Genomic DNA, 14648 nt, shown 5'->3' with positions numbered 1-14648 from the left:
GAAACAAAATGTGGTATATAATTACATGAAAATGCTACAATTGTTTCTCTTGTTTGCAAAAGTAGAAAAAAGGATATATGTGCTATGTACATTCAATATAACAACCATACCAATTGTGTTCAATGCTAATTTTGTTTATACTTCAAATGTTGAGACTACATTTTGCTCTTCTTTATATAGTTTCATTAGTTTTACCACTGACTTTGACCTCAAAAGTGTGTCTGCAATGTGCAAATGTTCTGTTAAAGTCCTACAGGAAGGTTACTCCAGACCCAATGGTGAACAATCATTCATTGCTGATTGCAGTGTGTCCCTTGTTGCATGTTCCGCTGGCCCAGTTTTGGTTGACACAAGTGGGCCTTGGAATTCAAAAAACTTGACTTCTTTAATTAAGAATGTGGGGCTTGAATTGAGTGACATAAAAGTTGTGGTAGGGACACATGGACATTCAGATCATATTGGAAACTTAAACCTATTTCCAGATGCAAAGTTTGTGGTTGGTTTCGATGTTTTCCAAGGCAATGTCTTTGAAAATTTTGATTTCAGAAAAGATTCAGCTGAATACCGCATTTGTGATGATGTAAAAATAATTCCTACACCTGGACACATGCATAGCGATGTTTCAGTTGTTGTGAAAAACACTGAACTGGGTACTGTGGTTGTGGCAGGCGACCTATTTGAAAACGAAAGGGACATGCAAAACCCTGATGATTGGAAATCTCTCAGTGAAAATATTGAACTACAAGAACACAATAGGCAGAAAGTGTTGGAAATAGCTGATTATATTGTACCAGGTCATGGAAAAATGTTTAAAGTTGTTTGATGTTTGGTTTTCAACACCAACAACGCTTAGTTCAAGTTTATGTATTTTTGGCCATGTTGTATTACTGTCTAAGTTTGCAATTATTTTAAAATTTTACTGTACACATCTGTTGCTTTTTAGCTTGGTATAAATATAGTGTTTGCCCTTATGTCTTTTTGCAAACTAGATTTCTTTGTACATACAATTTTGCTTACACTTTATTGTTTCAGTTCTGTTTGTGGTTTGTTCCCTGTCCTATACTAAGAGGTATTGCATTGCTAATAAGTTCCACTCTTCTCAAAAGAGTTTCACAAAATCTAAAAAAACAGTGTAAATTTTAAAACATGTTAATAATAAAACTAAGAGATATTCATAACTTTAATAATTTTTTGTCGAAAAAAGTAGCTTGACAGATACAGCTGATCAAAGTCGCATTTTTACCGCTGCGAAAGCGAGATTATTGTTGCGTGACGTCATAGAAGGCGCTGTGGTCGTGCGAGTGCTGGCAGCAAGCCTTATGCGTAGGAATGGAAAACAGTGTAAAACTGGTTTAGTATAGTTTTTCATTAAACAGGTGAACAAGTGCCACACTATTCGATATCTGCAATATAAGGCGCCTTCTCCCATGTAAGCAATGCAATTTTTTCCACGCGAGCGCCTTGTGTGATGTCAAATTCACCACAGCGAAAAAGGTTTATGATTTTTAGTCGTCGCTACTTTTGGTGCAGTTTTCTACATTTTTTAGTTGACGTAGAACCGAAAAACTTTATATATATGTTTGCTGTAGATGTACCTTTAGTTTTACGCAAAGTTACCATGACCGTGTCATATGCAATTTAAAATATAGTGCATTAGGTATATCAGGTTTTGCACATTTTTTTGCAATGTGCCGCGGCACTCCAATTGTCGGTTTCACTAATTAAGAACAAACAACGTTCGGAACCAAAACCTGCCCCGAATCAAAGCAACTAGTTCACCTTAACCCGGCCCACCTGTTTAGTTAGTGTGCCACAAACGAATTAAGAGGATCCACATGTGCCTTTAGCCTAAAAGGTTTGAGAACCCAGAGGTACATCAAAAGCAGAAACAGTCAAAATTGGGCAAAATGATCATTTCGCGGCCGAACCAACTTCCAAGCGGCCAAGATTTTACAATCTGACTGTGAAAACGGCCAAATGGCAACAAGCTTGTTCCGAAGCTGAAAGGCAATGTGTTACGTCGCTTCGTTTGTTCACTATTTCATGATTTGGGGTGAAATACAGAAACATTGCTTTACTTATTTTGTCCGCAATTTCCTTGTTAATTTGATTACGCTGCAGACGAAATAATGAGCACATTTATCCACATGTTGCTGGTAAAGTTTGCCTTGTGGTCAGAAAAAAACAGGACTAGTTTGTTTTTGTAAACGAATAATACAACGCGGGAAAGAAACCGCGGGTAGGCGTTTCCAAGTTTATCTCTCGTGCGCTTACAAGCATTAACAATGCTCACCCAAAAAGTGTTTTGCCATAATCAAATTTTAATAATTAAAAAAAACACTGTTAAGTTGTGGCTGTTTTATCACAGGCGTTTTATGCAGTGGTTGGTGTCCTCAGAAGCTGAATTTTGTAACCTTTTTTGTCGAAGCAAGATTAGAGTGTGGTAAAAAAAAAAAAAAAAAAAAAAAAAAAAAAAAAAAAAAGATTAGAGTGGATATAAAGTCTAAAGTTTTAAATTGGGTAACTTCTGCCTGCACATCAATATAACGTTACTTGAAGTTGATATTTTTGATCAGAATTGCTACAATTGTATTGGCTAAACGTCTGCTTAAGTCAATTCAACTGAAAACCACAAAAACATATTTCAAGTTATATTTATTTTATTCAATCGGTTTCTCATTCGCTTTTGCACTTCTCTCATCCAATGTGGTGATTCCGAATAGTGCCGGAGGTCAACGTATGCCGGTCCGTTTTATGTAAAGTGCATGCTGTTTTTGTTAATTAGTATGAAGACAGCTTATGAGTAAGGTGTAGTTTCATGGTATTGAATTTATTTGCAGTTTTCTGTTGTAATTTAAAAAAAAGTTCACTTTCCGATTGGAATCTGGCTGCGTTCTAGGGCAAAGTTGCCGCATAACTCAGCCAGTTAAAATTCGTTTTCTTCTCCCGGCATTTCTTTAAACAAAGTTCAAGATGTTTACAGTAACAACCAAAATTGCCGTCTTTGCACCACAATGGTAAGTCAAAATTTCATCATTTTAATGTTAAAATTAATATTTTTTTGTTTGGACAGTGCTCAAATTCGACATTCATCCGGAAAGCTGAAGGAGCGTAAGTGTTTATCTGTTTCAGACCTTAAACTGTAAAACGTTTGTCAAAATAATGTTTTTGAAGCAATACAAAACATCCAATTTTGCAGTGGGCATCAGATTAAAGGCAATTACAAACATCCAAAAGATCACCAAGACTATGAAGATGATTTCAGCAGCAAAATTTGCGCAAGCACAGAAACTTATCGGTTCAGCAAGATCATATGGTGTCGGAGCTATGAGTATGTTTTGAAATTTACCTTTTCTAGCTTCTAGTCAACTGTAAAATGTCTGTGAAAAGCATATTTTTATCAAACACCTTCTGTTTGTTAGAAGCAGATTTAAAATTACTGACAGAAACAGTTAAATATGTGCTCCTAAACCTGGCTTCTCCCAGGAGGGACTTGTTAAATATTAACTATGAAGGATGTATATATATTTGTCTGACCAATATATAGATTTGAGTGTGACTAATACATAGATTCGATTTTCAAGAAAACATTAGTTTTTTCTTTTTTTTGAAACAGGTTTGTATGACAAAACAACAGTACCAGCAGAGGAAAATGAGAAAAAAGTTTATGTTGCTATTGCATCTGATCGTGGATTGTGTGGTGCATTGCACTCCAATCTGTGTCGGGCCCTCAAAGCTGAATTTGACAAAGAAAACAGAGAAGACACCAAGATTATATCTGTTGGTGACAAGGCAAAAGTTTTTTTCCAAACGTAGGTTTTAGTTTCTTTGTTACAGTTAGCTATGTTTTGTAACATGTATAAATGTATGGTCAAAACGATTGTCACAACTCTTTTTAGGGCCCACTCCAAAGATTTGCTCATGGAATTCAAAGAGGTTGGCAGGAACCCACCAACATTTGTGGATTGTGCTTTTATTGCAAATCAGATACTGCAATCTGAGTTCGAGTTTAACAGAGGAAAGTTATTTTTTAACTACTTCAAGTATGTTGAGTTATATTCACTGAATGGTTATTTTGGTATATACATCATTCAACCATTTTTTGTAGATCCGCCATGTCTCAAATTATCAAGGAGCAACCTTTCTTCTCTATTGAAGGATTTGGCAAATCACGTGAGTATATCTGTGTGCAAAATGTTGGTGTTAATGTATTTCTGACATTACCATTTCCTTGACAACAACAGCTGCCATTGCTGTGTACGACTCCATTGATGCTGATGTGGTCCAAAGTTACCAAGAATTCCAATTGGCAAATGCAGTGTTCTACACACTGAAGGAGAACTACACTAGTGAGCAGGGTGCAAGGATGGTTTCCATGGATGGTGCAACCAAGAATGCAGGCAAGTTACTACTATTTTTTGTCGCTGTGTTGAAATTTGTATGAAATAAATAGAAAATTAAATGTTTGCTAAATGTTTAAACTTACTCATACAAATAAATTGTGTAAATTATCATTTCTAATGCAATGTAATAGGACATGTGGTATCTAGGCTATTGTTTCATTACAAAAATATTTTCAAACCAAGCATTCGAAAAACTGTTTGAAAAAACACCTGGATTTGTGGTAATTTGGGGGTGGGTAACCTTTTTGGCTTGCTGGCTAGGAATAATGAAAAAATTGACAGGTGGGCCAATGGACAATACAAGTACAGTGAACGGAATGTTTGCCACAGTTATGAACTAATCTAATCACAATAAGTACCTGACTGAAATGCAAAAATAAAATTGCATTGAACTTCAGTTTATATCCATCCCAGGGGGCCAGATTTGGTGTCTGTGCAAGTCTGATGCTATTATTTTGACAAATATTTTGTTTTTTATTGCAGGTGAAATGATTGAAAGGATGTCATTGCTGTACAATCGCACAAGACAGGCTGTCATCACTACTGAATTGATTGAGATCATTTCGGGAATGACGGCTCTCTAAAAAGTTCTAACACGAATTTAAGTTCTGAAACTTCTGTCCTCTCAGTTCCTCTTTTTAATCAATAGTATAAAATTTCGGACAAGTGCCATTGGCTTGTATTCTTTGCGTTTTGTTCGGAAATAAAATGCACGTTCGAGTATAACTAAACTCAATTCGTATTTTAACACAACAGATGCAACAAAACTAGCAATATTCAAAGCAAAACTTGTCCCGCGGCAAATCATTTATGGGAAACACGTCACGACCGCGCCAACAATCTAAACTGCGACAGTTGACGCGTTTTATTCACAAAGTTGTTAACCCTACTAATAAGGCCAAAAAACTACAGCTTCCTTTAAAAGCTTCAAGTATAGCGCCTTCTGGCGTGTGACGACCTGCGCATTACATTAAAACGTATCGGCCTCACTTTCATGTCGACATATTTGAAGGAGTAGCGCGTATTGGTTACAGGATCCGTGAGCTTGTCCCAGGTACCCCAGTAGATGCCCTTCTGAACGCCGCGATATTGGCCTCTGTGGTATTCGCCGTTCAAGTTTGCAGCAAAGCATGCGTTGAACCACCAACCGGAGCGGTAGTACTGACCACAGTTGCCACGTGAATATCCATCGTTATCACGGTCGTATGTCGTAAAAGGCTGCAAGTTGTGGTTGTAGCTTTCACTGAAATCGTACGTGCGGTGTTAATGAGAGGTCCAAAATATATTTACAGCTGATAATATACCCGAAGTTGAGTGCGTCCCCAGCAGTACCAGAGTATTTTAAAGCCACCAGTTCAAAATTCCGTACTGCTCCTTTCACCCGAAAAACTCGGTAGACCGCGTGGCGAGTAGTTCCATACCAATCTGTCAGGTCTATTCGAAGCATAACTCGCCTTGCTCTGGAACGTAATTTATTTATGGCCGTAACCAAAAACAATTCTAACAGTAACCCATATGTAAAGCATTTGAAACATTTCTTCCTATCCTACAAACAACGTAAATTTAAACATTGTTTACCTGTTACCAGTGGTGATAAAGTTCATACGATCCAAACCGAGCCAGTAATCTCCACTGCTGTTACCGAAACCGTTTCTGTATTCCACCCAGTTTCGTGTGAAGTTTACTGCTCCAGTCATCCTGTGACACAACGTTTAGAATAGTTAAATCAATCAAGTACTTTTAACATTTTTTTGACCACCCCGGGATTTGAACCCTGGATACCCTGCCCATAAATCCCGATCAGGTTTTATTCTTGGTATATGGGTCGGCCGCTTGACTAATGCTGCCAAACGCCCACCAAGTACGTTTAAACATTCTCTTACCTCCGTTGGATTGTTGTCCATCCTCCACCACCCGACCTCATGTCGCAGAACACTTCCCACACGCCGAATTTCCCGGGTCGAATCTTGTACACCCCACTCACCCTCACACCCCTCAAATAAAGGTCGGCACAGTCTCGTGGCAGATCTGCACGTTACATAGTTTCGTTGCCTAACTTTCAACACATAACATTATTTGCAAAGATAATTCTTTACGCTTACCTGTGTAGGAAATGTTGATTATGGTTGAACCTCGCCGAATGAACATATTTATGTTCCTTGTCGAGTTCGTTAAACGCTCGCTGCTTTCTTCGCTTTCTTCGCTTCCTCCCGAACCTTCTACATACGATATTTGCGTCGATGCAGGATTTTCAAGTGAGGGTATTGTAATTTCGTGTGCCACTGTAGATGGATATATCCCAGTTGGTGGAGGAATGGTTGCTGACCACGATTCCGTTGACAAATTGCTTTGAGAGTACTTTTTTCGTATCTCCGTACGGATGTATATTTCAGCTGTTTGATTCAGAGGTGGTTCTTCGATCTGTGTGTTAATCCGTTCCACTAAACGACAAAATAAATTTTAATTTCTATTTCGATTAATTATAAAACGTCCCAACCCTGTTATGAGAACAAATTTTTTTCACCTCTTTCTCCCGATTCCCCCAGAAACCTCTCAATGCTGAAAACTCTTTCCACGCCAACCGCCTGATCAACACTGGACCGATGTTCACTCTGAAACAAGGCAAAATTCTTTATCCAAGCATTTTGTTTTGACGGGGTGTCAAGGATGTGTACTGTATAGCCTAAATATATATATATATGCTCACATCAGCCGAAACACCATCATTTCTCTCGTACTCTCCTAATGATTGCTGGGTGGATTGAAGATACTCGCCAAACGACACTTCCTCGCAACAAGTTCGACAGAGCATCATACGTGGTTCCTCACTGCTCTCTGTCTGTGGGTGAGATATGTGGGCGAGGTTTTAACTATTTATGACAAAAGATTTTGACCAAATAAAGTATTTTTGACCAAATAAGGTATTTTATCAACCTGTCGAGGCGACCGATCTTCGGCTTCAGCCGTGGGCTCAGTTTCTTGTTCCTCTTCTTGGTCACCTTGAGGCACTTTATTTAAAAATGCTCATGAATAAAAACGCATATCGGTGAATTTATTCGCTAAGGGAGGCAAGAACTATGCAACAATTTTGTCTATTTTTAAACAGTTTTGTGGCGCTTTGCTAATGACAGAAAAATTAATATTTGTCAAGTACTGTTTTGCCAGCAAAAAAATTTTTTTTACCTGCACTGATGGGTGTAGATGAGCATTGTTGGCAACCTGTAAGGACTTCCTCAATCTTGCTTGAAATTCTTTGTTCTAAACGATCCAGCAATCCCGACATCGTATTTTCAAGGTTGGACACCCTGGTGTTTATGTTAGTTTTTGATCGCTCAACTTCCATAGAAATTCTATCCCACCGGCTCTCGAACTCCGCACGACTCGGATTTTGCTCCGTTGCCCGAAATATTTGTTCGAATTCGTTCGCTTGCGTGATTTGAGCCGCCGTTGGTACTGCAGTGGTTGGTGTTGCGTGACCTTCTGAATCGGAAGATGTCAAATTATCCGTAAAGATGTCGAGCCTTTTGGAGAGCATGTTTTCAATCACGTCGATCTTGTCGTTTAAATGCCTGATCGCACCCTGGTTTTGGGACTGCCAGGCTTGTTGGTTTGAGTAGCCTTCTGTTAAAACCTGCCATATTTTTTCTTGCAATGCGGATTGAGGACTGTTTTCCCCGGCGAGCAATGAGCCAATGTTCACTGGTGGAATATTTAATCTATATCTGCATTCGCCGGCGGGGTCGCACGTTTTATCGATGTTTAGTGCACACGTTTCACGCTGCTTAGATGAGTCGGTTTCGTCGTTTGTATCCTGAGCCAATGCGATGTGATTTGAGGCAGATAAAATCACATACACCGCCTGTAGCATCAACAGCGCCTTGAGACTTTGCCTAAAACTGCCCTGCATTGTTACCTTTTTTACAAAGAATTACACACGTTAGATTTTGAACTATTGTACCTATTTCGTACACGAAATTAAATATTATGGCAAGCTTGCCTTTTTTTCTGCTCAATGTTTGAAATTGTGAATATTTCTGATAGCAGTAATACAACGTTTGAATATCTACTTCAGCCTGCGTCGCCCTTCAGCGAAATAGCGCGACTAATGATCACGCGAATCCCACGAGACGGAGTGTTCTTAATCTAAATGTTACATCATCTCTTCTAGTAATGGCTAAACTTCAGCTGTGGAACAACACCAAACGCGCCTGTATCGCTTTTCAACATTTCCCTTTTATTGACCTTCACGGCACCAAAATACTTGCACTTGCGCAAGCTGTGACTACTGGTTTTGCGTCCGTTTACTTTAGGGAAACCAGCAGCATCCTTAAGGAGAAGCTACAACACTAACAGACAACCCTGCGGTTGATGATAGCGTACTTGGCTTTTATGGTCGTTTTCGAAATTAGAAGAAGAATTGAAGTAGGAAATTCGCCGGCGTCAACCTTTCATCTGCAATGTTGTCACTGAGGTAACGAAGGTGGCAGCTACTTGTAAAAAGTAAATACGGCGGACGGTGTGCGGCGCCCAACTAGCACAGTCACAAAAAACGGTGTTTGGTTTATTCGCTGGACGCCAATTTGTCCTAAATTTCGAGTAAATAGCGGCCTGCGCTTGATACGTGCCAAAGTTTTAATGTCAAGCAAGCTATGAAAATGACACGCTTTTTCTTGCGCCTGTTTTCGCATGTATTTTGTGTTTTTCTTTGGCGACACCAAGTGTTCCGAGGACGAAGTCTACACTTTTGCCAAAAAATTAGAACAAATTTTCCAATTTCCACCACATGTAAGCATTGGTAAGCAATGTATTTAACGAACGATCATAAAATTATCAGTAAAGACATCAGATTGCATAGAAACCAAGTCTGTGATAAGTTGCACAGCACTCAACGCACTGTGATTACAAACGCGATTTCAAATTGTCGATTGGACAATCAACAGCAGGGACATGACCATAAGGAGGAGTGAAATTGCTCACCACGGAGTACCTGGTATTCCACAGTCCATGGTTGAGTTTGGGCGGTTGCATTTCTGTAATTTCCTTGTAACTGTGTGGCAGAGGCAGAATATCACTTTCTCCCTTGTTCACATATTCTTGTGGATAAAACCGGTCTCCTGAAACAGATTTTACTAGTAAGACAAGTGAAGGAAACAACAGTGAAGCACCTTGTCACAAATTTGGATTTTTTCATGCTTGTGAGCTTTTTAAGATTACAGGCTGCAGAAAAAAAAACTGCACATCACAGATATGTCAGAAAAAAATGACCTTTGAAATTTTGCTGTTTCCTTAACCACATGTTCAAGGATTTTAAAAAACATCATGCCTATACCTGGATATAACATCATCAGTTGGTCATCTGTGGTCTTTGCCACAACTGGGAGCCAGCGTTCCATTCCCTTGCGTCCACGGTCAACAGTAAAACTGAAAAAGAAATAAAAAACAAATATTTTATCCAAAATTACTTACAGATAGTGGTGCATAATCGGCTTCAGTGCGATATTTACTATGAAAATGTTATTTTCCCTACATGGCATGGCCAGTTTCTGCACAGTAATTTTAAACATTTGACCAGCAATGACAGAACCATCGTTCCCCACCAGGCAGAACAGGCTGATTCCTATTGTCCGCATTTAACTTTCTCAAGTTTATTTTATTTTACAAAATTTGTGAAAATAATTATTGAAGAGTTTTGAATACCGATAAAGATCATTGAACTTTCTGAAATTTAGACATCTTCTCAGTTCATAAATCTGTGGAGGACCAAGCTGAACCTCTTGACTTTCAAATCCCCTTAGAAGTTCAACGGGTGTGTTCCACTTTATTGAAACAAAGTTTCTTTAGATATAAAATTAAACTGAAAAAATACAGATCCATACTATTAAGTTTGTTGTTTCCCTGTTGTCCTGCCTGGCATAGTCAGGCAATTGGTGAATAAAGGCTTTGTAAAACACTGTGTCATATCTTTTGGTAAGAGTCATATGTTTTGCTGTTGGAGTCAACCAATTGGTCCACTCATGCAAAGACCAAACATCTGGGACACATCTAAAATCAATTACACCATTTCACAAAATAAAATGTTGACCTAGGAATTCGAACTTTCACTAACCGAAGTGATGAACACATTTCCAAAAATGCAAACGCATCCTTGTGTACCTTGTTTCTCCAGAACTCAACATCGGACATTGAAGTGAACTTAAATGGTGTGTTGCTGTGGTTTAAAAAGGGTGTATGCTTTATTAAACTATCAAATTATAAATTGCTTAAATTCTGCTACCCATGTGATGATTCATTGAGGTCCTTATTGAGCTTTTCACATGAAAGCAAAATGCCACTTTCTTCAAATGTTTCACGAATTGCACATATTCTGAAAGCAACTTCATTGGACAAACTTTCCTTGGTGGTTTGGACATCAGGAAGAAACAGTGGTGATCGATAGCCATCATTTTGATTTATTTTAAATTGTTTAAATCCATCAATAAATTTGGTGTCAATGGAGCTGAAAATGTCGTACCACTTTTCAGAGCAGTCCGCCTAAATTGTATCAAAATTAATGCACTGACAAGATAAACAAGTCAATTATCCAGCATACCTTATCAATCTTCCCGCCTGGAAACACATAGTTGTTTGGATAGAATGCACTCTTTGAACTCCGTTTAAGCATCAAAACATTGTAATCTGTTAATAGTGTTATGTCAGTGATTAACTATGGGGACAATAATTTACTCGCATTAAGCACATACCACAGAATGTGGAGCCTCTTAAATTTTGTTGGGGACATGATAGGATTATCGTTGCAGCATCTTTCCATTTCATTTTTACGTTTTCCTGCATAGTGTGATTTGCAAGAAGCCTAGTTAATTTCATATTTAAACCACCTACATATTCAAGTAACTTTTAAATGGTGATTTTAACATAAGATCTGCACATATATAGGCCTACAGTAAAACCGAAGCTGCGTCATTTCAAGACAGGATTGTGACCCTGCGAAAGCTTTCAATTGCGATTCAGCATTTGGTAATAATGGCACAATGTACCTTTAATGCAAGTTTGATATTAAACAACATTCATTTACACTGTACATTTTTCTTTTTTCCAGGTAAAAATAATTAAAGGGTCAAGACAAAAACAAACAAATCAAAGTCAACAAAACTTTGAACGTCAATTATATTGCTGTTTTACAAGGTAGCAGCATGCTATTTTGCGATACCAAATTACCATAATATTGCATACATGTACTTTTGTATCGCTTGTATGAATATTTTACCTATACTGGCTACTCTAAAAAACATTTTAAAGCATACCATACGGAGTAAAATGATGCGCATAAAAAAAATAAATTCTTTTGTTTTGCGCCTATTACTACAACCCAAAAGCATACATAAATTTATATATTTAACTGAAAAATTTCCATTCACCTGTGATAGAATAAATGAGCATTTATTGCTGGGTGATGGTACAAAGAATGCAATCCACCCGGTCCCGCGAGAACAACGAGAAGGGGATTTCTCCTCGGTTTACACTGGTAAGGCCGGGTCCACACTCACGCTTTGCGCCGGCGGATTCTTTGTTTGTTTCATTATACGCCGGCGTGCAGGCGTACACCCAGGACATTGAAACAAACTAAGAATCCGCCGGCGCAAAGCGTGAGTATAGACCCGGCCTAATGCACCGAAACCGTAATTTTTCATTCGATTGAAAACAGCGATGCAGTAAAAATTTGGGTTTCGGCCGAATTTCGCGGAAGTATAGCTATTCAGCCGAAATCGAATAACTGTAAAAACCTTGGTTTAGGTCAAATAACTTCGGCAAACCGAAATTTCGGTGCATCCCTAGCTAACACCATCACTACTGGTCTGTCCTCGGGGCGCTTCGTTTTGTTGGGTTTTGCTTTGTCAATGCGGATCAACGAAAACGTTGCATTTAACCACATTTGCACTTTCACTCCGTTAGATTTTACTTTGACTAGCACGGGTGTCCAGCATCTAAAGCAGTCTACCATCTTATATGGCAGGCGGTTTTTATCAGTGCCCGTATTATTTCGTTTGTAGTGTTAACTATCGAGACAAGAACTTAGATCTTGGTGTTTAATAACCCCCTCATCTTAAAAGGCTGTGATTGGCAAACGTCACATAACAAGACAAAAGATTTCCGTTGGCACGACATTCGATTTGTTAAACGATAATAAATCCCAACAAAGAAAGGTTAGCTTGGGACAAGGACACAACACTTGTTGATGTCTTTAGTGTTGCAAGGCGAGAACCTCTGCATCAATTATAGATGGAAAAATCTACTCTTTTCCCCTTGTACGAGCTACAGGCATCGGTTTAATTTTGCATGCGCGCAGTTCTTCCTAGGTGCGCTCACTTGGCACATAGTAACCAGAGATGCTATCCAATGCGCAGTAAGCTTTTGATCAGATTTCAATCTTTCTGCGCTGCCCGAGCCGAAAGCGTGTCGATTTGCTGAATAATTTATTTAATTTTGAACGAGAAAGAGAAACTGCCATGAAGAAGTGTTGGGACGACGATGTGGTCTTTTTTCTTGTGCTACCGCAATATTAGTTTGCCGACCACTTAAAAAAATTGGCCAAAAGTCAACTGACGTGAACGAATTGGGAACAGTTTGATCTTTACAGAACTTCTCGACTTACCTACTCTATTTATTCAGGTTAGTAGCCTACTCGTATTTATATTTTCACTTTTAGTAATATTTTTAAAATAATGCAACTGATTGTTTTATATGCTTCACTGCTATAGTGTTCCGTGTGCGAAACACTTTTCATAACACGAGCTTTATCGAGCTACTACTCACATTCTCGGGTGCGAAAAACCAGAGACTGATAAAGCCGACGGTAGAATTTAAATTTTGTGTGCTTTCAAGTCATGCTACGAAACTTTTTTAATATCATTGACAATTTCCCCCGCATGCTTTTACCTGCGAAAAACTTTAAAGATTGTCGCGTTGTCTGGGACAAGTTTCTTTGCAGAAGCAGATACGGGATATTTCAATACATTTTATTTTCACCTTGTAGGGTATGTAGGCTAAATTCAATGTCACAGGATCAGTTAAAAGTTTGAATATTTTCGATAATTATCGTTGTCCTTGTATCCATTTCAGATTTTGGGCCTTATTTTAAATAACTGTAACTTGAAACTGTGTTACGTTTGTTGTGTCCAGCTATGTTGGCCCGAAAAAAATTCTGCCGAGCAAAATGTTTATATAACTTGAACGCATTTTCAAATAACAAGAATATGTTGCTTCATTGTTTAATTTATTACATTTTTTGCATACGTCATGTTGCTTTAATTTTTGTAGAACAAATTCCAAAGAAAAACCACTATTTTGTCAATGTGATACATGTATATCTGTTAATTGCGACATGTACAAGGTCTAAAATTTCGCAGATTGTAGGCTACATGTTTAACGATCTTAAACTTTGCCAACAAAAAATTTCGTATTGTACTAATTACCAAGAACAAACACTTCTGTTTTGCCTGAAAGCGCACTATTTGTGTGTAAACTTCTTTTGGTAAAAAACTCAAGATTTAAAAAAAAGACGTCAAACTTAAACGTAAACGTACAGGCGCCCAACAAGTGAAAACTGTATTACTTTTTTGGTGTTGATTCGTTGGCATGAAAATAGGAAGAAAAGGATTTCTACAAAATGGTTGAACTCCGATTATAACGTGTCCCGGGTGTATGGTTTATTGTTGTCGAAGGATTTTAACTGTTTATCTCGTTGTCCCTACCCCAAATTCGACTCAGCTGTCCATTGCCGTAAAACCCAAAACTCTACTTTTAAATCACCATAATTTTCCGAAAAACGTTAATGGGACCTTGTTTTACCTGACAGCACACTTTCACTAATTAGATTTTTCGGAGTGGACACGCGACTCATGTTGTAATGGTTAGCTTCGAATCCAAATTGTTTCATGTGGAAAGTGCGAGCACCAATATGGATGATTGGTTTTCGGCAGCGACACCAATCACTCACAGAGCCATTGAGTTTTCTTGTTGTGGGCAATTAGAGGTAGCGACCGTGGCTGCTGACGATGTCCAGTTGTTAATATTTCATTGCGGTAAAATTTTAATGTTACGCTCGGCCACAACCTACACATCCTTATTTCAAACCGACCTCCCTGGTCGTTTACTAAACACGTGGCAAAGCCTTTAATTGTTTTTACAGTTTCAAGAAGTCGAAAGACAACATGTTTTATTTACTTATTCGAACTTTATTTTTATTTT

At 38.3% G+C, this 14648-nt stretch overlaps 4 protein-coding genes across 5 annotated transcripts; 2 read left to right on the top strand and 2 right to left on the bottom strand.

Moving 5' to 3' along the window:
- Window positions 1-2: 2 nt before the first annotated feature.
- LOC145902745 (metallo-beta-lactamase domain-containing protein 1-like) lies at window positions 3-1137 on the top strand. Its single transcript, XM_082990845.1, has one exon. It carries the CDS (start codon window positions 26-28, stop codon window positions 821-823), a length of 798 nt encoding a protein of 265 aa, XP_082846971.1. The 5' UTR covers window positions 3-25; the 3' UTR covers window positions 824-1137.
- Window positions 1138-2844: 1707 nt separating this feature from the next.
- Window positions 2845-5134, top strand: LOC145901803 (ATP synthase F(1) complex subunit gamma, mitochondrial-like). The gene is made up of 8 exons (XM_082989599.1): window positions 2845-3017; window positions 3074-3111; window positions 3200-3331; window positions 3617-3812; window positions 3900-4043; window positions 4109-4173; window positions 4245-4400; window positions 4887-5134. Exons 1-8 carry the CDS (start codon window positions 2974-2976, stop codon window positions 4985-4987), a joined length of 876 nt encoding a protein of 291 aa, XP_082845725.1. The 5' UTR covers window positions 2845-2973; the 3' UTR covers window positions 4988-5134.
- Window positions 5135-5270: 136 nt separating this feature from the next.
- LOC145901802 (uncharacterized) lies at window positions 5271-8310 on the bottom strand. Its single transcript, XM_082989598.1, has 9 exons — window positions 7587-8310; window positions 7338-7411; window positions 7111-7242; window positions 6928-7015; window positions 6506-6844; window positions 6287-6431; window positions 5982-6101; window positions 5708-5863; window positions 5271-5646 (listed from the first exon to the last, which is right to left on the bottom strand). The coding sequence occupies exons 1-9, from the start codon at window positions 8308-8310 to the stop codon at window positions 5331-5333; spliced, it is 2094 nt and encodes a 697-aa protein (XP_082845724.1). The 3' UTR covers window positions 5271-5330.
- Window positions 8311-9183: 873 nt separating this feature from the next.
- On the bottom strand, window positions 9184-11285 carry LOC145902644 (acyl-coenzyme A diphosphatase NUDT19-like). Of its 2 annotated transcripts, none has more exons than XM_082990692.1 (8): window positions 11144-11285; window positions 10993-11078; window positions 10675-10934; window positions 10510-10611; window positions 10280-10445; window positions 10101-10219; window positions 9733-9824; window positions 9184-9517 (listed from the first exon to the last, which is right to left on the bottom strand). In XM_082990692.1, the coding sequence occupies exons 1-8, from the start codon at window positions 11265-11267 to the stop codon at window positions 9303-9305; spliced, it is 1164 nt and encodes a 387-aa protein (XP_082846818.1). In that variant the 5' UTR covers window positions 11268-11285; the 3' UTR covers window positions 9184-9302. The 2 variants fall into 2 exon arrangements, with proteins under 2 accessions (XP_082846818.1, XP_082846817.1); XM_082990691.1 differs by having other exon boundaries at window positions 10678-10934.
- Window positions 11286-14648: the final 3363 nt, after the last annotated feature.

Source organism: Ascidia mentula, chromosome 5 (assembly GCF_947561715.1).
Source record: "Ascidia mentula chromosome 5, kaAscMent1.1, whole genome shotgun sequence".
In the NCBI taxonomy this organism is placed as follows: Eukaryota; Metazoa; Chordata; class Ascidiacea; order Phlebobranchia; family Ascidiidae; genus Ascidia; species Ascidia mentula.
The sequence above is the reverse complement of the archived record's forward strand: the minus strand, read 5'-3'. Positions and strand labels throughout refer to the sequence as shown.